Raw genomic sequence first — 23811 nt, forward strand, 5'->3', positions numbered from 1 at the left:
TAAATGGTTTCAGTAAAATTGTAAAATGAATATTGCTGAAAACACAACATATTAAATACAACTAAACTACAAACTGTTTGGGTTGAACTAGGAACCTGGGCTTTGTTTGTTTTTGCACTGTATTAGTTTCTTTATTTATTGAACTTCATTTTTCTTTATTTTTTTTATTCCATTTTCTATTGAGCATTGTGTATAAAAACCTGTTCTGGTGCAAAGAGTAAGAATTTCATTGTTCTGTTTTAGGGCAAACGATATTAAAATATGATAATATGACTCTTGATGCTATTGGGATTTTGATGTGCACAAAAGATAAAATGCAGGTCAGGGCGGCACAGTGGCGCATAGGACTGAAGACGGGTTCCGTCCCGAAACGTCACCTATTAATTTTCTTCAGAGATGTTGCCTGACCCGTTGAGTTACTCCAGCACTTTGTGTCTATCTTCGGTATGAACCAGCATCTGCAGTTCCTTCCTACACAATCATGTGCTAATCTGGCTTTAAAGAGGACTGGATTATATAAGCAATGAGTTTGTGCTGTCATTTTATGATTTATTGTAGAGACCTCACATTGGATACTTGATACATTTCTGTTTTAAACTTTTTAACAGAAGGCACCGCACAGATTTGTATGTGCAAGATTTGTAAATAGATCACTTGAAAGAGAGACCTGAGTTTGATTAGAATGAGCCGACACAGGAGAGTCCAGAAATATGAAACGTAAAATTCTTAGAGTTAGTGACAGGATAAGTGCTTAGGGGCCCGCCATTGCCACTGCAACCACCAACTCTTACCTGCAATTGGCAGTAATGGAAACCATTCTCCCCCACCTCTATGGTCCATTATAACGAAGGTTCACTGTTTAGTGTTATAGAGTTATGGTGTTACAGCTAAAGAGAAAGTGGGAGAGGAGGGAATGAGGGAGCGAGTCAGTGAGGGAGTGAATCAGTGAGAGAGGGAATGAGTTAGTGAGAGAGGGTGGAAGCAGATAGATTCATAGAGTCATACAGTGTGGAATCAGGCCCTTTGACCCATCTTCCCCACACCAACCAATATGTCCCATCCAGTCCCACACACGCCCATCCATGCGAGTCTCATTTTTCCATGTTTGACCCATTTCCCTCCAAACCTTTTGTACCCGTGTTCCTGTCCAAATATATTTTAAATCTTGTTATTGTACCTGCCTCAATCACTTATTCTTGGAGCATCTTCCATACACTCACCACCTTCTCTGAGTGAAAAATTACCCTTTAAAATCTTTTCCCTCTCACCTTAAACCTATGCCCTCTACTTTTTAATTCCCTTACACTGGGTAAAAGACTGTGCATTCTGTCTATCTATGCCCCTCATGATTTTATGCACCATTGTAAGATCACCGCTCAGCCTCCTGGGCTCTAATTAATTAAAGTCCTAGCTTGCCCAAGGCTCTCCCTATGACTTAGTCCTTTGAGTCCTAAATATTCTTGTAAATCTTCTCTGCATTTTATCCAGTTTAATGTTTTTCCTATAGCAAGGCAGCCAAAACTGAACACAATACCATTCTTGTATAAACAAAGAACTGCAGATGCTGGTTTATACCAAAGATAGACACAAAGTGCAGGAGTAAATCAGAGGGTCAGGCAGCACCTCTGGAGGGAAAGGGTAGGTGATGATTCGGGTCGGGACCCTTCTTGAAGGGTCACCTATATATGTCCTCCAGAGATGCCGCCTAACCTGCTGAGTTACTCCAGCACTTTGAGTCTATCTCTGACAACACCCTTTTTCATTTGTTTACCAGAATAGCCTGGGGAACAATGGTGAATATCACAACAGTATATTTCTCCTTTACAATTGCAGTTCATTCTTTTTTTGAAAAGTTGGTGTTGACACAGTGAAATTAGTTATACCGCCAGTCATGGTGATGCGTTGTTGCTGCGACTAAGCTTGTTGAATTGTTGCCATAGTGACTTGTGCTGTCACCAGGAGACAAGTTTGTAGGTGAAGTCTGCATAGGGGGTTGCCATGGTGAATTGGTGCCATGGCGAACAGACACACCGTTGCTGCAGTGGACCGTGCTGCATGGTTACCGCGGTGAAGTGCTTTGCACGGCGCCATGACACAGTTTCTATGGCAAAGCATGATGTACAGTTGCCATGGTAATGGGATGCAGCACCGTTGACGTGGAGAGGAAGATCGTGGAGCTGAGATGGTGGCAAAATAAAGTTAAAAGTGCCCTCATATTAAAGAGGAATAAACCTAGTAGTATAGCCAACCTGTAAGGTGGAAGGGACACAAACAACCAACAGTAAAATGTAAAGATGCATTCTTAACCCTCTGGACATGCAAGCCCTCAATCATAACCACACACACACATCTACATCTCATGGTTTCCCCTCAAGGGGATTTTCATGCATCAGATCTACAATAAGGAAACAAGTCCTTGTTCCAATCAACCTCCTCGTTGGTTATTATGGTCAAAATGCTTTTATTAGTTATGGAAGTATTGGGCCACAAGTTGAAGTTCTAAATTGTGGAGAGGCTAATTTTGATGGTTTATTTTAGTTTAATTTAGTTTAGAGATACCGCACGGAAACAGGCCCTTCGGCACACCGAGTCTGCACCGATTAGTGATCCCCACACACTAACACTATCCTACTTCACTTTAGGGACAATGTACAATTTTACCAAGCCAATTAACTTACAAACCTGTACATCTTTGAAGAGTGGGAGGAAATTGGAGCACCCAGAGAAAACCCATGCAGGTCACGTGGAGAGCGTACAAACTCTGTACAGACAACACCCGTACTCAGGATTGATCCTGGACCTCTGGTGCTGTAAGACAGCAACTTTACCGCTGCACCACTGTGCCGCCCTTGACATTACAAAGGTTAATTGCCAGTGTGATATTTGGCACGTGGGAGGCTTTTGAAAGCGAGACAGGGAGAGTTCAGGGGCATACTAAATAAAGGCACAATTTGAACAATCCATTAACCATCCAGTCTTCCGATACCTCATCTATGGCTACCATCATTATCCATGGGGTTGGCACAGTGGTGCAGCGTTACAGTTGCAGCCTTACATCACCAGCAATCTGGGTTCAATCCTGACTACGGTTGCTGTCTATATGGAGTTTGTACGTTCTCCTCGTGACCACATGGGTTTTCTCCGAGTGCTCCGGTTTCCTCCCACTTCCCAAAGACAGTTCACTGTGATGGTTCTATCCTGGTTTGACCTTATAACTGCAGTTACGTTACAAGACAAAAGGAGACCACTCGGCCCATTAAATCTGTGCTGGCTACATGCGAGAGCAATACAGCTAGTCCCATTTCCCACGCTCTCCCTCAAGATCTACAAATATATTTTTTTAAAGTACTACATCTTTGTCTCTTTTGAATGCCACAGATATATTTGTCTATTTCCTTCACTTTCATAAAAGCTGAAAGGTGGTAAAATTAGAACAAGAGAAATACTTACGGCCAGTGAAATGTTATTCTCTGCTTGGTATCAGGATCCTGGGAGAAGCTGGCTGTCCTCTCAATTAGTTATTATATCGGTCCTTTGGGTTGTAGCTTCACAGAGTATCTGAGAAAAGGAAGGCAGCAAGAGAAAAGAGGAAATAACAGTGTTGAAACCTGTGATGAACTAATTTCTTTGAATCCAAAACGCAACCATCAGGGAAACTGTGTGTCACTTAACTTATTTTCTCTGATGCCAGCCGGGCAGCTTTTTAGGTTGCCAAATGACAGTTTAGGTGGTCATATAAGACGGCTTGAATGATGCGTGCGATAATGTGCTCGGACAAAGTGCGTAGTTACCAGTCAGAATTATGTTCAATGAAGCATTCACATATTATTTCTGCTTCAAATAAAGTCACAAACTAAACAGATTCACCAATCAAGACATGATATATACCACAATGACATACAGTAAAATTATAATACAGTATCTCAACTCTTTTTACACGTTGCAATGAATGCAATTTCTATTATTTCTTTTCACTTCCAAACAAAAATGTTGTTGGATTATTCAGCGTTTGATCAACCTCGGTGAGACCAAGCGCAGGCTTGGCGATCGCTTCGCACAACACCTCCACTCAGTTTGCAATAACCAACCTGATCTCCCGGTGGCTCAGCACTTCAACTCCCCCTCCCATTCCGAATCCGATTTTTCTGTCCTGGGCCTTCTCCATGGCCAGAGTGAGGCCCACCACAAATTGGTGGAACAGCACCTCATATTTTGCTTGGGTAGTTTGCACCCCAGCGGTATGAATATTGGCTTCTCCAATTTCAGGTAGTCCTTGCTTTCTCCCTCCTTCCCCTCCCATTCTCAGCTCTTCCACAGCCTACTGTCTCTGCCTCTTCCTTTTTTGTCCCGCTTGCAGGGAGAATGTGCAAGTTCAACACAGACAAAACCTGAGGACAGGATCGAACACAGATCTCTGGCGTGTGAGGCAGCGTCCACCAGCTGTGCAACTATATTTTCTTTTCCAACACACAAAAGATTATACCTTGATAACTTTGGTTAGAAACTATACATTTTCAGTCTTAAACCTCTAAGTGACGCTGTGTCCCCATTTACAGCTACTAAATGTATTAATTCAGTTCAAGACTACGGGGCAGTACAGTGGCCATAAAGTTGCTACTTAAAAGTGCCAGAGAACCAGAATTGATCCTGAATATGGGTGCTGTCTGCATGGAGGTTGCTCCTTTTCCCTTAGATCGCATGGGTTTTCTCCGGGTGCTCTTGTTTCCTGCCACGTCCCAAAGGTGTGTAGGAGCCTTTTTCAGACTCAACCCAAAACTTAATATTTTTCTTTTGTCTAGAGATTCTGTGTGACCTGTTGAGTTACTCCAGTTTATTGAGTATATCTTCAGTTTAAACCAGCATCTGCAGTTCCTTCCTACACACACACAATGCTAAACGATAGAACTTTATTAATCCCAGGAGAGAATTTGTGTGTGTGTGTGTGTGTGTGTGTGTGTGTGTGTGTGTGTGTGTGTGTGTGTGTGTGTGTGTGTGTGTGTGTGTGTGTGTGTGTGTGTGTGTGTGTGTGTGTGTGTGTGTGTGTGGGGGGGGTATATATATACACACACACATATATATATAGTTATATATTCATATATAAATATACACTTTTGTTTTCTCGTTTATAACATTGTTTACAGAGTACTATGTTTACATATTCTGTTGTGCTGCTGCAAGTAAGGATTTCATTGTTCTAATTGGGACGGGTGAGAATAAAACACTCTTGACTCTTGACTTACGTCGTTAATGTGTGGGACAGAACTAGCGTACGGGTGATCGGTCGTCGGCGTGGATTCGGTGGGCCGAAGGGCCTGTTTCCACGCTGTATCTTTTAATTTAATTTAAACTAAATATAAACTAAAAACAATAAAACCAGAGGAAATCTAAAGAAGGGTCTCGACCCGAAACGTCAACCAATTTCTTCTATCCAGAGATGCTGGCTGCTCCATGGAGTTCCCCCGCACAATTAAAGCATGGAATAGTCTTCACCCTACCATAATTACCCAACCAGACACAACTAAATTTAATGTAGCTCTTTTTACCCCAAGAACCCTTTTTTGCTTGTCCAAGTCAAGAGTCAAGAGAGTTTTATTGTTATGTGTCCCAGATAGGACAATGAAATTCTTGCTTACTGCAGCACAATTGAATATGTAAACATAATACAGAGCAGGAGGTAAAAGTTCAGTGTGTTTATACACCATAGACCATATATATACACAATAAATAAATAGATAAAGTGCAATAGGCTGTTATTGTTCAGAGTTTGGTGGTGGTGGGTCCACTCCAGTTTAAATTCCATTTGGAATATTTTTGGAGGACCAGGAAACCAAGAAGCAAGACTTACTCCAAGGAGTTACTCCAGTTCCAGGGAGTGATTCTGCATTGGTTTTCAGTGGTCGCGGCGAGGAGGCGACCAGACAGCAATGGCGGCCAGATCTCCCACAATGCAAAGGGAGGGAGAAAGTGCTCGCCGTTGACCAGTTGCCGTGGCAGTGTGCGTGTGCAGGGGGGCCTATGATGTGCTGGCCGTGGTTGTGCGCGTGTGCAGGGGAAGGGTGTGCAGGCCGTGGCAGTGCGTATGTGCAAGGCGGCCTGCCGTGTCGGCGGATGAGGAGCGGGCGGAGAACGGAGACCCGAACACGGATTGCGGGCGTAGACGGAGAGTGACAGAGGGAGAGATAGAGAGGGGGGCCCGCTCAGAGTTGAACGATAGGTGTCAAGTCTGGCAACATGGCACTGTTTTAGGTTGCCCGGCGGGACTTTAGGTCGCCATTGGCACCCGGGCAACCGTTAATTTCGAGCCCTGTTTTATTCCAAGTCTTAAACTTCTGACACTGATTTGTGAATATTGTAAGAGCTAATTTCTGCAACCCAAATGGCACTTAATGCAGAGATTGCTTGTAACATGCATGACTATTAGATGGCTTAATATACAGTGACAATAAAGTAACCATGTAGAATCCAAATATTTACTTGTTTACCTCAGCAACGAAATATCATAACGCCATTAATTAATTGATCGAGTACATGGATATCTTCTAGATTGTTAGTCAGGCTCATGTTGAGAGTTATTGGTTACTTCAATTGTGCTTTATCTTTATTCAGGTTGATTAGTTATATTTTACAATGTTCATCTGTTAGCTGTACGGTTCCGAAAAGCTAATGCTTAAGGTAAAGAATCAAATGATCACTTAACTCGTGAAATGTTGAAGATTTGTTTTTGTTTCCTTTCTCTGGTGAACACTTTTTTTTACAGTTTTGAGAAGCAAATTTTGGCGGCAGTATAAAAATAAATTGTTTCCCTTTCCATGAAGTCTAAAAGTTAAGGGATTTAACCAGCTTTGAATGATGCGCCGAGAAAAATTTGTTAATGTTGACTTCTTAAAAACAGACAACTCACAATGGTTTAGGTAAACCAACTCAAGCTTTACTGATCATCAGCCGGCGAGAGTGTCAGGGATACAGAGTCAAGTATGCAACAGGCACTTGACTCTCCTGAGCCATCACTCTAATGAACGAAGACATACAGGATATTTTATAGTATTTTGGAAACATGGTCACATGCTTATACAGAGTTGCAGCAATGACATTCAACACAATACTCAAATCAATCAGGCTGAACCCATTCAAAGCATACTTGTCACAATACAATACACTTGTCATACTGTGATTAAATCAATCACAATCTTTAGTTACAAAACCCCTAAACAACAGGAACTTACATTTGCAACATTTGCAATTCCTTCTTAAAAAATATAACGATCATTATCAGTAACAGCACAGAAGATTTCTGTTTACAGAAATTCACGAGTCACAGAAAACACATCCTCTCTCACTATTGTTAAATGTCTTTTCCCTGGGCATGACAGGATGCACTATCAGAAAAGCTTGGTACGCAGGCCTCTGGCTTCCTGATCCCCATAGTTCCTCTAATATGACACAGAATTATTCAGTTTATTACTTCAGTTTATTCAGAATCCATAAAGTCAAGCTAATCTTTTACTTAATAAAATACTTTACACTACAATTCATCACATAACCAGGATATTCTCATTCCCTCCTCTTATCATTTTTGATGATAACACTACAGTCCTTGGTTGGTACACAGTAAAGGCTTCAGGCATTTTAGTACATAGATCAATACAACGATCAGCAGTACAATAGATCCACAGTGAATTATCATTCCCCATATTCCTCCAAACAAGCTAAATTGCCACCATTCTCCACCTTTATAAAAGCTATGCATCTCTTCCCCTATTTCTGTGATCTTCTTTATTTCTCTGGTGATATGTGCTGCTAAATCTGTAATGTTAGATGATTCATCGGGAATGTAAGGGCAACATTCAAGCCCTATAATAATTTGAGCTCTGTAATGTTCGTTACAGATCAAGCAGTCAAGCTAATCTTTTACTTGATAAAATATTTTACACTGCAATTCCTTACATGACTAGGATGTTCTCAAATTGATGGTAATCCTTTGAAGTCTCATTGTCTATATCTCATTTTCACCTAGCCCACAGCTAACAATGGCCTGTTTCCTTTATCATCATTACTTTTTTGCACATCTTTCATTCTTTTGATCTATACCTCGCTATACCACTGTCTATATCTCTCATTTCCCTTTCCCTCTGAAGAAGGTTCTTGACCCGAAATGTCACCTATTCATTTTCTCCAGAGAATGGTTACTCCAGCTTTTTGTGTCGATATTAAGTTGTAAATTAAGTTTGATTAATCAATTTGGCGGACAAATCCCCCCCCCCCCCCCCCCCCCCCCATTATTTCCAGGTTAAGGCCAGCACAAAGGAAAGGTAACATAGAACATTGCCAGGGAATATAGTGGCACCTTTATATTTTCTGTTGCAGAGTAATTTATTTTCCAATTCAGCTTCAACTTTTAATTCTGTCAACGATTGCCGAGCTGAGTAATTTCCATTGTCTATGGTTCATTACATTCAGTAGTAAACTGTGACTTTATTTACATTTCATAGCTTAATGCTTTATTATTGAAGTAATAAAATGTTATTCCCAGATTATTCATCTTTCTTGAAAAAGAAAATGCCTATACCGATATAATTCTTCAAACATTTGGCATTTTCAGATGGCGAGATGATAAATCCACGTGTGTTAATTCTTTCTTAAACTTAAATGATTTATTACACTCAACTGGCTGCATATTTATTGCATTTTTTTAATTGTTTTTTAGAATAATATCTACAGGTATACACAACAAATAGAGGATTTGAAGTGTCAGTTGAACTGGGATAAGCAAGCTTTGGAGGCGTGGCTTGAAGAGTCAACAAAAACGGATGAAGATACAATTATCATACAGAAATACGCTAAAGATGATGAAGGGAAGATCAGGGTAATGTTTTTTAATTTGTTGTTGCTGATTTTTTTGTCAAATATAATTGTGTGACAAATAATTGTAATAAACCAATGGAGAAATCACGTATGAATTAAGTCCATTTTGTCATGACTTGCCAGTGAAATAATTTGTGTTGTGCTCAGCTACAAGTCACATTGGCGATGGAAATGTTATAACTAATGATGCAGATTTGAGAGCAAAAAGTAGTAGAAATCACATTATTTGAATGATTGAATGAATAAATGAATAAATGAATACTTTATTGTCACAAAAGATCATAAGATCATGTGATAGGAATAGAATTAGGCCATTCGGCCTAACAAGTCTACTTCGTCATTCAATCATGGCTGATCTATCTCTACCTCCTAACCACATTTTCCTGCTCTCCCCATAACCTTTGACACCTCATCTCTTTCCTAAAATAACGTCCTTTAATTCTGAGGCAATGACCTTTAGTCCTCGACTCTCCCACTAGTGGAAACATCCTCTCCACATCCACTCTATCCATGCCTTTCACTATACTGTATGCTTCAATGAGGTCCCCCCTCATGCTTCTAAACCCCAGCGAGTACTGGCCCAGTGCCATCAAACGCTCATCCTGGGATAATTATTTCCTGGGATAATTCTTGTAAACCTCTGGACCCTCTCCAGAGCCAGCACATCCTTCAGATATGGTGCCCAAAATTGCTCACAATATTCCAAATGCAGCCTGACCAATGCCTTATAAAGCCTCAGCAATACATCCCTGTTTTTGTATACAAGCCCTCTTGAAATAAATGCTAGCATTGCATTTGCTTTCTTTACTACTGATTACTACTGAATCCTGCACCAGCACTCCCAAGTCCCTTTGCACATCTGATTTCTGGATTCTCTCCCCATTAAGAAAATAATCCTTCTACCAAAATACATGGCTCCACACTTTGCTACACTATATTCCATCTGACACTTCTCTGCCCACTCTCCCAACCTATCCAAGTCCTTCTGCAGAGTCCCTGCTTTCTCTACATTGCCTGCGGCTCCACCTATTTTCGTATCATCCGCAAACTTGGCCACAAATCCCCTCATCTAAATCATTAATATGCAGCGTGAAGAACAGTGGCCTCAGCAACGAGCCCTGCGGAACTCCGCTAGTCACATGCAGGCAACCAGAAAAAGCCCCCTTTATTGCCACTCTTTGCCTTCTGCTATCGAGCCAACCAGATATCCAAATTTGTCATCAAGACCCCCCCTTCTCAAAATCATGCTGACTGGCCTATTTTATCGTGAACTTCTAAGTACTCTGTAATGTCATCCTTTATAATGGACTCTAAAATCTTATCAACTACCAAAATCAGACTAACTGGCCTATAGTTCCCATTAGTCTTTTTTTCTCCTTTTTGTGCAGTGAGCTAATATTGGTAATTTTCCAATCATCTGGAACCACTCCTGACTGGTGTTTCTTGAAATATCACTATCAATGCCTCCACAATCTCAAATGCCACATCTTTCAGAACCCTAGGGTGCAGTCCAGGTGACTTATCCACCTTCAGCCCTTTCAGCTTCCCAAGCACCTTCTCCCTAGTAATAGCCACTCCACAAACTTCCACCCCGTGATATGTGACAAGTCACAGTGAAATTCTTTGCTTAATGTCGCCACATGAAAGAGCGCTTAAAAAGTTACAAAGTATCTACCTTTATTCTTGCCCCCTCCCCCTCACTCACAGTGCCCCCCCCCCCCCCCCCCCCCCCCCGCACGCCGGGTCCTCCACTGTTCTTCCCCCTCCCTCACGGTCGTCTCCCCATTTCAGTTCTGATGCCATCTTCGAATTACCTTTTCACTCATAAATTTCACTGACAATCACCTCCATAATGTCAATTACCTCCTAACCTACCTATTCTGACTGTCTCCCAAAACCTTATCCCTGTGTTTATCAACTCATTATTTGCCAATCTCAGCAACATCTGGCTAACCACCCATCCTTAATGTTTAAGTCTTGGCTAGCACGAAACTCTCAGTACATATTATATTCCACACTGTTTCTAATTGCCCGCCTCCCTGCCGAATATGTTTCTCATTGAAACATATAAGATTGTTAAGGGCTTGGACACGCTAGAGGCAGGAAACATGTTCCCGATGTTGGGGTAGTCCAGAACCAGGGGCCACAGTTTAAGAATAAGGAGTAAGCCATTTAGAACCGAGACGTGGAAACACTTTTTCTCACAGAGAGTTGTGAGTCTTTCAATAGAGAACTAGATAGGGCCCTTGAAAATAGCAGCGTCAGGGGATACGGTGAGAAGGCAGGATACTGCCTCGAGGTACTGATTGGCGATGATCAGCCATGATCACATTGAATGGCGGTGCTGGCTCAAAGGGCCAAATGGCCTACTCTTGCACCTATTGCCTGTTGTCTATTGCCTATTGTCAAACTGATTGTCTTTCCCCAGACACCTGAGGATTAAAAATTCCTTTCCTCATGGCATTAACTTCTCTCCAACCTCCCCCTTTCCTGTTTCTTTATTATCTTTTCTGTCTCCTTAGTACCACCCATACCTTACAGATTATTTTACTGTAAATGATGAGTGCCTTTCCATGATTCTACCATTCTGGTATTCTATCCCTAAATTCCATTGAATTGTCACTGCCTGGACCAATACCCACACCTCTTTCCCCCCCCCCCCCCCCCCCCCCCCCCCCCCCCCCCCCCCCCACTACCACCACCATTGAAGGGAAGTAGAAGAGTTGCTGCTTTAAAAAGGCAGTTAATATCATCATAGACCACAACATTCTGCCCATGCTCTCATCTCACTGCTACGTCAGAAAGAAACTTCAAGAGCCTGAAAACAGTAACTTCCAGGTTCAAGAACAACCTCTTCCCATCAGCCATCAGGTTCTTGCACAATACACAAACAGTATGACTTCTTGAGACTGAATGGTCTCGACTCGAAACGTCACCCATTTCTTCTCTCCAGAGATGCAGCCTGTCCCGCTGAGTTACTCCAGCATTTTGTGTCTACCTTCGATTTAAACCAGCATCTTCAGTTCTTTCCTACACATGACCTACTATAGACTTTGTTTTGGTTGCACTATGGACTTCAATTTTTCATTATTTTGGTCTAGTTATCTAATATTACTGATTATTAAATTGTTGTATTGTTGATTACTTTTACTTTTTTTATAATGTGAATTTTGTCAATTAAGCTGCAGCAAATAATAATTTTACCCATTGCTGATACAAGTGGACTCGTGAGACCTTTAAATCCATTCTAATCTTTCAACATTATTTTCTCAACTTGAGACATTCGCCTGTCCCGCTGAGTTACTCCAGCATCATTTGGCTGTCTACCTTTTAAACCAGCATTTCAGTTCTTTACTACATGACCTACTATAGACTTTGTTTTGGTTGCACTATGGACTTCAATTTTTCATTATTTTTGTCTAGTTATCTAATATTACTGATTATTAAATCGTTGTATTGTTGATTACTTTTACTTTTTTTATAATGTGAATTTTGTCAATTAAGCTGCAGCAAATAATAATTTTACCCATTGCTGATACAAGTGACAATGAAATAATCGTGACACCTGACTCCTTTAAATCCTTTCTCTTCATCTAATCTTTCAACAGTATATTTTCATATCAACTTGATTAATTTGACATTCGCTTTTATCTGACTCCACCCATGTCAAGTATTTTGGGGTGTTATTCTTCATTAAAGAAGCTGTATCCATTGCTCTAGTACTTTATTACGTTAATGATTTTAGGAACTAAGGGAGAACATTTAAAACAAAAGCTTGTACATTAAACAAAATAATTTTCTATTTACCACAGGATATATCAGTACAAATGGAGAGGATGACCAATGATGTAAACAAAAAACGAAAGCTACTTGACAATGAAATGACTGAAACAATTGCAGCACAGGTAAGATATGTCACATAGAACAGTGTTATTATTGGTATTGTGGAATTAAGATGGAACAAAAATTGGAGATGCTTGAACACCAAACTAAAAACAGACCATATGAAAGTACTCAGCAACGTGTGGGGGAGAGAAACAGTCAATCGTTCATAGCAAGAACCCTTCATCAAACCTGTTGAGGTGAAATAAATAAGCATGTATTAAATTGTAAAGAGGTAGATCTGTGGAGGAATTGTGTATGATAGGGGTAAATTGTCTAGATAATTGAAATTGTCTAGATAATTATTATTTTGAATACCAACATTTCAAGTGCAACACAGTGAAACAGCTGGTAGAACTGCTGCCTAACAATGTCAGAGACCCGGGTACGATCCTAACCTCGGGTACATTCTGCGTGGAGATTGCACATTCTCCCTGTGACCACGTGGGTTTACTCTGGGTGCTCGGGTTTCCTCGCATCCCAAGGTCATCCAGGTCTGTAGGTTAATTGTCCTCTATAACTTGTGTAGAGAGTGGATGTGAAAGTAGGATAACATAGAATGAGTTTGAATGGTTGGTGTGGATTCAGGACCAAAGGCCCTGCTACCATGATATACTTTTCAATTGATCGATTGACCAACCAAAGTTGGAACAGAAACGTTCTGATATTTCTGGAGAAAGAAGATACGGATAAATTACTGCAATTATTCCATTCAATATTGAGGCTGTAATGTGCCCAGATGGAATATGAGATGCTATTTGTCAAACTTACCTTGGGCATTCTTGAGCAATTAGGAAGCAAAAGAGAGAGGGGATGGATAATTGAAATGACAGCCATTTTTCAATTGAAATGGAAGTCTAACTTTGCCATTGCGAAGTGAAGTAGTCACCGAATCTGTGCAAGACAAGATAATGAGCACCAAATGCAATAGACAACATTGGAAGAAGTAAATTGCTGTTACATTTGGAAAAAAAACTTGACAATTAAAAAACAAAAGAATTGCTAGCTTGATAATTTGGGTTTGCATGCAATCACAGACCTCTGTCCCCTGTCTCGGCAACTTAAAATACACAAACCTTTGCAGTTTCTCAGTTCCGATGATGGGTTCTTGAACTGAAATTTTGACTTGCTTTCTCTCCCCATTATTGTTACTTAATCTGCTGAGTGCTTTGAGCATTTTTGGTTTTTGTTTCAGCAGAATTTCAGGATTGTTATTGTGTGAATATTAAATACAACCTTACGTTATATTTGAGATTCCTTTTATGTAAAATTTTGCTGCACTTCACAGCAAAGTTAAATGTTTTTATTCATGAAAGCAAACCTGTAAACATGTTTTTATTGTAGATGGAACTGGACAAAATAGCACATGACTTTCGCAGATCCCACAGTGAGAGGCAAGAACTAATTAGGCAATGGCAGAACACAATTGAACAGATGCAGAGAAGGGATCAAGATATGGACAAGTGTGCATTGGTAGGGAGCATTTCTTTCCATGTCAGTAATTTAATTTGCAGCACAATTTTGTATTATCTCTCATAATGAAGCCATTATATATAAATTATTGTGGCATTTGGACGTATAATATTTGCATGCTCCGTCACATTTTGGTTTGGGAACAGCTTGGCCCAAGACATATATCTGTTTCTGGCCGTTACAAGAGGAAAACAGATTGCTTATATTTCAAATGTGTAGGAAGGAACTGCAGATGATGTTTTACGCCGAAGATAGACACAAAATGCTGGAGGAAATCAGCAGGATAGTCAGCTTCTCTGGAGATTTCTTCTCTTCAGAGATGTTGCCTGAATCGCTGAGTTACACCTGTATCTCTTGCTTATATTTCGTTAACTACGTTAAAATGACAGAATATTTGTCAAATTAATTCTTTGTCATTTGCAGATTTTTTTTTTAAGTACAGAAGTGTTATTTCTGACAGGAATTTCTGGATGTGTCAGGGAATAATATGCAACTGTTGTAACATCATGGAAGAAATCTACTGCCATTGTCAACTGATCTCCCATCATATTTATTTTTTGGGCACATAGAATCCCCAGGATATTTAACTGCACATGTTTAGCAGAAGTAACTTGATATAGAGGCTCCTGCATTTTGTAGGAGTCACATTTAGATATGCCATTTCATAATATATTGATACACCAGGCAAGTTTCCTACAGTTGCCCAGTAAAAAGCCTCCATTTGTGATGAGTATTGAGTATTAACATAGCTTTGATTGGTTGTTTGCACCTCCTTAGTGCGAGATCAGTTATATATATTCTTGGGTGCAATTGTTAACCATTGTAAAATGTAAATGCTCAGTGAAATTTCCTGCCTTAAAATAACAGGAAAATCTAATTAATATCAATGTATCTTCCTTTTAACACTGGGGACTAAATATCCAGGAATGCCACGTGGTGCAATATACATTTTTTGTTACATGATGATGCAAAATTCTCAGTTTGTTTTTCTTCACCATATCAATTTTAAAGTTAACTAGATTAAGTGGGACCCGTTAGGTCCCTGTCACACGGGAGGCCTGGCCCCCCAACGCAACCCGTTCTCCCAACGCAATATTCCACCACTCACCCATAGCCCACATGGGAGGCCTGGTCCCCCAACGCAACCCGTTCCCCAAGGCAATATTCCACCATGCACCCATTCCCCCAATGCAACCCGTTCCCCAACGCAATATTCCACCACTCACCCATATCCCCCAACTGCACAGGGGCTGCTCATTTCGCCTTATTCACCCTCCCTCATTTTAAACTTTAAAAAAAATGTGCACTTGCTAGGGCTTGCAGGACTCAGTGTCTTGGGATAACAACATTGTAGCGAGCAGGGCTACAAGCCCATTGTGATGTCATAGCTGCCAGTGCATAGGGAAGAAATATTTGAGGGGTTTTGTAAAGTTAAAAATGTGAATAACTTGTAAAATATAACATCAATCTGAATGAAGCTTGATACAAAAGACCACAGGACAATTGTCAGTAACGTGGTCCAAAAATTGTAGTGCTATCCTGTACAGTTTTGGCATAGTTCCGGGATCACATGCGCGCGTACACACACACACACACACACACACGCACACACACACACACATACAGTTTTAATAATATAATAATAGATAACACCATTTAACACTTTTTGAAGAAACAACTGTTCAATTTGTTCAAATGTTTTCTCATAATAAATATGAATTGAAAGTCACATTCACAGTGAAGGGGATGATGGCTGGGGGAAAAAAAATCTCTTCCAAGCAAATGATTACTGGCAAGTAGTCCATTTTATAGCATTTTGTAGCAAAGATTGTGTATTCTGCCATTGTTTTCATCTCAATTTTCATCTTGTATGGCATATTTAATGCTACCAATCGTAGATTAATTTTGAAGTTTGCTCAACACTTGTAATCTCTGTCATAGTACATGAAACCATAGCATTGTAGTCATCATAAATCAGGTATATTGCTTGTTGCATTTTTTCCTATTTATATATTGTGTTATCTTCCAAAATAAATGCAGAAGAGTTCAAATTAAAACATTACTAAAAACAAACATGGTACACTTTTTCTGAGCTAAATGTGAAAAATAGATTTTCAGAGTAGGTCAGCTTTATGATCATCTCCAGGTAAAGACATTACAATTGCAAATTTGGACTGAGCACTTCCAATTCCAATCCATGTAAGTGAACCTAACATTTTACTAAAATCATGGGAACATCTAATGACATTGTTTATTCGACGACTATTTCTAAGTGCACCATTGTAAATTGGAGCTCAAAACTATAATTGAATGATCTCAGTAAAACTAATTGTGTTGTGTTAGTTTATTGCCAAGGAAATCCCAGGAGCGTGATCAACATTATCTTTGTGTTTTATATGTAAAAGCACACAAGAAAATATGAGCAAGAGTAGGCTACCAATCTCCACAAACTTGGCCTGCAATTCAATAGGATCATGTTGACCGTGGCTAATTACTGTCAAGCTGGAGAAGACCATTCCCCTCTTCATGGGGATTTGCCATTCAATAGGATTATGGCTAAACTATACTTGCCTCAACTCCTCATCTGTGTCATTTCCAACAGCTCCTCAATTCTTTGATCTTTTCAAATACGGTGATGAAAACTGAACACAATACTCACAAATGTCTTATACAACTGTAACACCCCGATTGCTCATCATTTTAACTCCTTCTAATTCCTATATTGGCCTGTCCTGAGCCGCACCCATTGTCAGACTAAGGCCACATGCAAACTGGAGGCGCAGCATCTCGTATTGCTCTTGGGTAGCTTACAGACCAATAGTCTGGACATTGAATTCTCCAATTTTAGGTAAATAACTTACAAACACCTCCCACATGCCCCCCCCCCCCCCCCCCCCCCCCCCCCCCCCCCACTCCTCTAGATTGCCACTCTTTCCCCATCCCCTTTCCTTCCCTCCCACCACCTAACACCAATATTCCTTCCTCTGGCTTCACATTTCACAACTCTTCTATCCTTACTTCTTTTGTCTTTGCAGCTCTGGCCTTTATTCAACCATCTGCCAATCAAACCTCCCCTCACTTGTATCCACCTATCTTCTTCTTCCTGCGTTTGAGGCAGCAGAGGTCTGTAGCAGGGTGATGCCATCCGGTTCAACATCCGTAGGTGCCTGCCCTAATAAGGGCGCATGCTCCGGGCTGGCGCCAAGCTGCGGTGCTGCTCATTTGCCAGGTTTTGTCCTGCCCCTATCTCACATCCAGCTTTCCCCCCCTTCTGCAAGTAGTCTGAAGAAGAGTCCTGACCCGAAACATCTCCTATCTTTGTCCTCCAGAGATGCTGCCTGATCTGCTGTGTGCCTCCATCTCTTTCTATCTTCTTCTGTTGCCAGTTGTGTTTGAGTGAGCCTTGTCCTGTTAAGAACCTTACAGGTGCTAATTGCATGGCATTTAATCACAAAAAGTAGATGAAAGCCAATGTCAAGGCTAAAAGTATCTGCTTTAAATGTTGTAACCCTCCTCCTAATATGCTATTCTCAGCAGAAGTGTTTTAGGCCACTCTTTGTCCAATATATATATATTTTAATTACAATTACCATATTGCATTGTTTATCTGGAATCTCTTTCAGCCTTTATCCAGGAGCCAAAATGACTTTCTGATTTTACCGGCAAATGGATACATTTAATTTTTAAATCTTCACTGTAAACGTCCTGTTGAAGAATTTGTCTTCATTCTAAGGTAAAGCTTCATTGCAGCTAGGAGGATAGAGTAAGATGGAAGCATGTGGAGAACAAATCCATTATCTAATATTAGTTATAGGTTTGATACTGATTTAAAGGTGTACCAAAAATATAACAAACTTAATTCCCCGAATAATTTAAATCTGTGTTTTGCATATTAGATAATACGTAACACAAAAATATCTCTTTAATAGATACTAGCAGAAGTAAAGCAGGAAATACGAGAAAAAGAAGCATTAATTAATGAGAAAGTTCAGTTTCTTAAGAATGAGACTGAAAACAATGAAGAATTTTTAAGAAAGATTTCCATAAATGAACGTCAAGGAGCTAAACTTCGTTTAGAGTATCAAGCACATGAAACAAACCGTATTCAACTACAAAATGAGGTAATTAACAAAACTCTTTGTCTTTCATGGCTGTAAGTAAAAAATATTAAACTAATAGGTAAGGCGGTTGGATTTCACTGGCTAAATGCTAGCAGTTCCAAATTACTTCCCAGATCCTGCATTCGACTGTAAAGGATGCACGATTCCATTGATTGCAAATGGGTTGTTCAGCTACAGATTTAGAAGCAAAGGTGCAAACAAATTACTGGGGTTTTTTTTAATGACCTTTAGTAATTTCAGCTGGATGATCTTATACATCATGAATAATTTTGGTAGTAATTTTCACATGAACAACATGAACAATATTAGCCCATTTATATAGCTATTATGTTTACATTTTTGTTAATATTTTTTAAAAATGGTATCTGCCAAAAAACATTAACTGGTTACTGAAAGCAACAATGCACATGTTGCTATACCAGCAGATTTATCCAGACAGACAAGGGCCACCAGATACATGACACAAATTAGACTGTTCCTTATTGCTCAATTGAATATTTATCTGTAAAGGTTGATTGAAATCACTGGCTTTAAACAAAACGGAGTAGTTTTTATGGCAATAATTTCAATTTACTTTTTCGCTTAACTTTGGGTAGAACATGACAGGGCTGCAGCAAACGAGATTCACAAAACTGAAAAACGAAAGATGGTAGGAACACTCAGGGGATTATGAGGCATCTGTGGAAAGAGAAGTAGTTAAAGTTTCAGGTCTGGGAACTTTTGCAAAACCTATTTGGGAGGGTACTCGATAAGAATGATTAGATGAAATTTGGGGCACACAATTTTTTTTAGCCACGCATTTTGCAAAGTCATAAGGACTGCTTGAATGTTTATGCCATTGCTCAATATGTTATAGGAAAGGATAACATTATGAGGGTTGCATATATGTCTTATACAAAACATATCCATTTTTTTTACCCTTGATGTTCCCAAGCCACACTAACCCCAGCTTCAACTGAACACTTACTGACATTTCGCTATACATCTAATGCAATCTATCTCAGGGCAATTAGAATTCACTGAAACTGAGAAGAGAGGAATGTGAAGCAATGGATAGTTAGCAAGTCAGCATATAATGTGGACTTAATAAATAGAAGTTGGAAAGCAAAATGACATAAATGGGAATTGAGGAGAAAACTCTCCACTGATACAAAGGCTGGTGGATGCAGCTATTGGAGGTCCAGAATATCTTTCCAACCAGTCTTAAGGGCCTGGTCATCTTTAGTTGTTTAATTAATGATCTCCCAACACGAGATCAGCAGTGGGGATATATGATGATTTCACATTATTCAGTTTTATTTGGATCTTCTCAGATAATGATGCTTGCAAGCCAGAAGACCTGGAATGATAATTGGCAAATATATTTGCACCTCACAAATGCCAAGCATTGACCCTCTGAGACGAAAGAAAGTCTATCCATCTTGATGTTGTCAAACCTCTGTCATAAACACTCTAGGAGTCCCAATTGAACAAAAAAGTTAAATTGATTGACTCCATTAATATGGTGGTTACAAGTATACTGACCTTCTGACTTTCCAAAGCTTTTCCACTATTGAGGAGGTTATGGTACAATAGTGATTGAATATCAGTGGATGGTGATTGACCTGTACCCAGAAGCCTGGTCTGAGGATTTGCAGATATAATTCTGAAATTAAAACTCAAAAAAGTTACAAAATAAGGCTACTATCAGCGCTGATAGCCATGAACTTACTGATTTATCATTAAAAGCATGCTAGTACACCACTGCTACAGAGAAGGAAATCTATTATCCTCGCTTTACTTGTCTTTTATATGATGCCAGACTCCTAGCAATTTATTTGATCATTAACGTTGGCCTAACAATCTATTTTGTTCATTGACCATTAGGAATGGGTATGGGAAATACCTTAAACATAAATAGGACATCTGTCTTGCGAAAACCCAAGATTTGTTACTAAATGTCATTTTTTTGGATTTCTCATATTCTCTTGCTTTAGTTTTCTGGCTAAAGCATATTATGAAGGGTGTGTGAATATATAAATGTTCTCTGCAGTTTACTTTGTTCATTATATTAGAACTTTAATGGACGATAAAATGATGTTTTCAAGTGCCATCTAAAATGTCTCTGTAATATGTACAGCTTGATACCTTAAAAAGCAAAGTGGATAGAACTGCAACCGATCTAGAAACTGTGAGAAGTCAAATAACAAATTTGAAGCGGGAAAACATAGAAAAAACCACCAAGTAAGATTTCTACTCATTGCTATGATTTTTTTTTTGCCATTATAAACCTGGTGTTTTTACTTCCTTGATTAACATATTTTGGTTGTTTCAAAAAAGTTTGACTAATGGGATGGAGTTGGTTTCAATAAAATATTTTCTATCATTATATAAAACCTGTGCAGTCAACTTTGCCCAAAACAGAGGTGTAGGTTTCCAGGTTAACAGAATGATTGTTCTGGAACATTCCTCATCTGCATTCGTGTTATCCAAAACTGATAGTATTCTTTCCAATATAAAAACCTTTCCACATGAAGTTACTGATTACTTTAGTTCACCATTCCCTACACATTGTTCCAGCTCCATATAAATGTCTTCCTTATCATGATTCTTCAAACCAATCTTCTCAGATTTTATATTCTCTCTTAAACCATCTGTTGATCTTAATCTAAATTTTGTTCCATCGTTAGTGATAATCTTTGGGCATTTTCTATACCCTCCTCTAGAGCTTTTTTTGTCAAACCTCTTCACCTCTATCTGTTGCAGTATTTTCAAAAATATTTTTGATCCATTTCTGCCTGTGGTTTCAATGTTTTCTCCTCATCTAATGATCATGTACATTTTATATTATTTTGCACCTCAAACTTTTGCACTTGAAAAAGTTACTTTTATAACAACTAAACCAGGTTCGCTTCTTAATAAACAGACACCACACAAACTGTTTGGTAGACCAGCTCAAAACTTTACTTAACATCGGCCGATGGAAGGGAGCGAGCATTCCAGTCAAGTGACCAACACAGACACTTGACTGTGCTCAGCCACCTTCTCTTAACAACAGAATTACATTGCCTTAAATAGGGTTTTTTTGTCCCCTTTGCACATTCCACAGACATTAGTCATGGTCAGAGGTACAGGAAAAGGTTTCCACAGAATTCATCACATCAAACCTTTTGTTTACATGGTACAAGATATACTAAAAACATTGGCCATTTGCTTTAGGTCCAAATAGACCACCCTAGCTCTTTTCGCTGCTTCCTCTGTCATTTGGTCCCTCATAAACATAGGTCAGTTGTTTACAAAGATGTGACTGGCTATTTCTCTCTTCCTTTATTGCCTCCTCCCCCATAAACATTGGTAATTTGGTTTATGGCATCTTACTTCAAGATATCTCTAGCTTCTCCAATGTTATAGGATTTATTATCTCACACACCCGCAACCTAAGGCAAACCTAATTTGAGACTAAATATAAGCTGTAAGCTAGCCCAGAAGTCAATTTAATATCTTCTTATATTTTTAACTAGAATTTTGCTTCATCATTCCATCCTTTTATCAAAATTTTGATAACAACTACAGTCCTTCCTGAGTACATACGAAAGACCATAAGCATCTCATCAGACAAATTAATAGTACACTAGTAACACAATCAATTCATAGTGGACAATCGTTTCACAAGTCCCTCCAAACATTTTAAATGGCCACCAACCTCCCCCGGACGTGACACTAAGATACTACCATAGGACAGGAAAAGGATCATAAAAATTGCTCAGCCTTTATTCGGCTTCGCTTGGAATTCCCCGTGTGCTGGTGTAACTGGTTCATGCTTCTCTTGTGTGGCACTGCATTTGCAACATAACAATGCCCTGTCACAAATATACTGTTTCCTTAAAATACACCAGTGCCTTGGTTGTGGCAAAAACAGGTAGATTTAACTGGCCTTTGCAGACCTCTTACTGTCTGTAGTCAGGGTATCTTTGCTGCGCTTGTCATGTTTTACTTCAATCTTGTTTAAAAGGAGGTGTGTACCATCCTTTAAATGTGAGTTAGTCTGCAAGCTTGCCATTCTGAAGAAAGTTCAGTCCATCTGGGCTGGGCCACCCCAGAATAAAGGGAGCATCAATAGCCCATCGTCCTTGTTTCCACAAACTGTTCACAGTCAATCAAATGTATCCAGCGACGATGATCTTCAATCTTTACAGCAGTTCATGTTGTTAGCAACACTTGGTTGTTCTTTTCAATAGTTTCAATTTCTTCTTGTCCCAGCACCATCATCGTATAGCTTTTATGGCTCCCAGCAAAGCTCCTCCAACCTGGGAATGTAGATCTGGCAAGACATGGGTTAATTGCCGACCATACATAATTAGTTAATTGCACAGGGCCTGTAGGTCGCTTCCCCCCACTCTCCAGGGGGTGGACAGAGCAGCTTTTCCTGTATCAATAAAAAGTTGTGAATCTTGTTCACCAGCTGACTTTCTCCAGCACTTTTGTCTACCTTTGATCCTCTATTCCTTCCTAACACTTCCCTGTGAATTTATTCTTTAATCCGATTATCTCCGAAGAGGCTCTCCCCACCTAAATATTCAATTCTCCAAATATGTTCTCTTCCCCAATCTACTTTATCTTCTCACCTTTCATCCCTCATTGTGAGTTCCCTCAAACCTCCTTTTGTAAGTCATAAGACAATTTTTCATCTACCATCATTTCACTCACACAGCACATGCTTCAACATCTTTTTGTTTGCTTGAAAACAGTAATCTTGCTTCATTTACATTTTAAAAGACAACCTCTGTTATCAAAACAATTTCCCAAAAGAACTCATTCAGAATCAGTAATCAATAATACATTTTCTTTTCTCTGTAATTTTGACATTTATAATCTCATTTAACACTTTAATCGGGATGAGTCTTTTTTTTTTAACTTGGTTCAAAAGATTTATAATCAACCAACACATTTTATCCATCGAGTATAGCTCCGCCCCCCATTCATGCCTGTTTCTTAACGAAGCACACCATAAACTTTGTCTATTTGCATTTTAAAGGACAAACTATTTAAAGCAACACACAACTTCGCTCGTTGCTTCTAATTTCACACATTACACATACAAAAAACATTGTTTTACAAGCAGTACATATACAAAAACATTGTTTTACCAGCAGTATATAATATTTCATTTTCAAAGACATCTCTTTGTAATTTACTTTCCCTTTTTCTGACAAGACTTCTGTTTACCAAAATCCTGGTTACCTAACCCTAATTGGACATTGATCCAGATCATGATTATTCAGACTCTCCTTGACTTTACAGTCTCCCTATCCTATCCTCATTTCTCCATTGAATTTTCCTTCATCCCCAATTTTTTATAACATAGTTGCTTGTCAGAAAAAGGATTTACTTCCAGGGTAATTTTTGTTTTGCAATCCCCATTGACTCTTTCCACCATCCCAGATACCTGTGGGTGGTGTGTACAGTGAATTGCTGTCAGATATTAAAATGTGAA

The 23811-nt window shown here is 39.4% G+C and overlaps 1 protein-coding gene across 1 annotated transcript in view; it reads left to right on the forward strand.

Moving 5' to 3' along the window:
- The window catches only part of ccdc39 (coiled-coil domain containing 39), a 194718-nt gene that overhangs the window by 40258 nt on the left and 130649 nt on the right, over positions 1-23811 (forward strand). Inside the window, exons 4-8 of the mRNA XM_055645401.1 lie at positions 8705-8863; positions 12675-12767; positions 14089-14217; positions 18147-18338; positions 20458-20561. Of these exons, the coding sequence (XP_055501376.1) occupies positions 8705-8863; positions 12675-12767; positions 14089-14217; positions 18147-18338; positions 20458-20561 (677 nt within the window). The remainder of the gene's footprint in view (positions 1-8704; positions 8864-12674; positions 12768-14088; positions 14218-18146; positions 18339-20457; positions 20562-23811) is intronic.

Source organism: Leucoraja erinacea, chromosome 14, assembly GCF_028641065.1.
Source record: "Leucoraja erinacea ecotype New England chromosome 14, Leri_hhj_1, whole genome shotgun sequence".
Lineage (NCBI taxonomy): Eukaryota > Metazoa > Chordata > Chondrichthyes > Rajiformes > Rajidae > Leucoraja > Leucoraja erinaceus.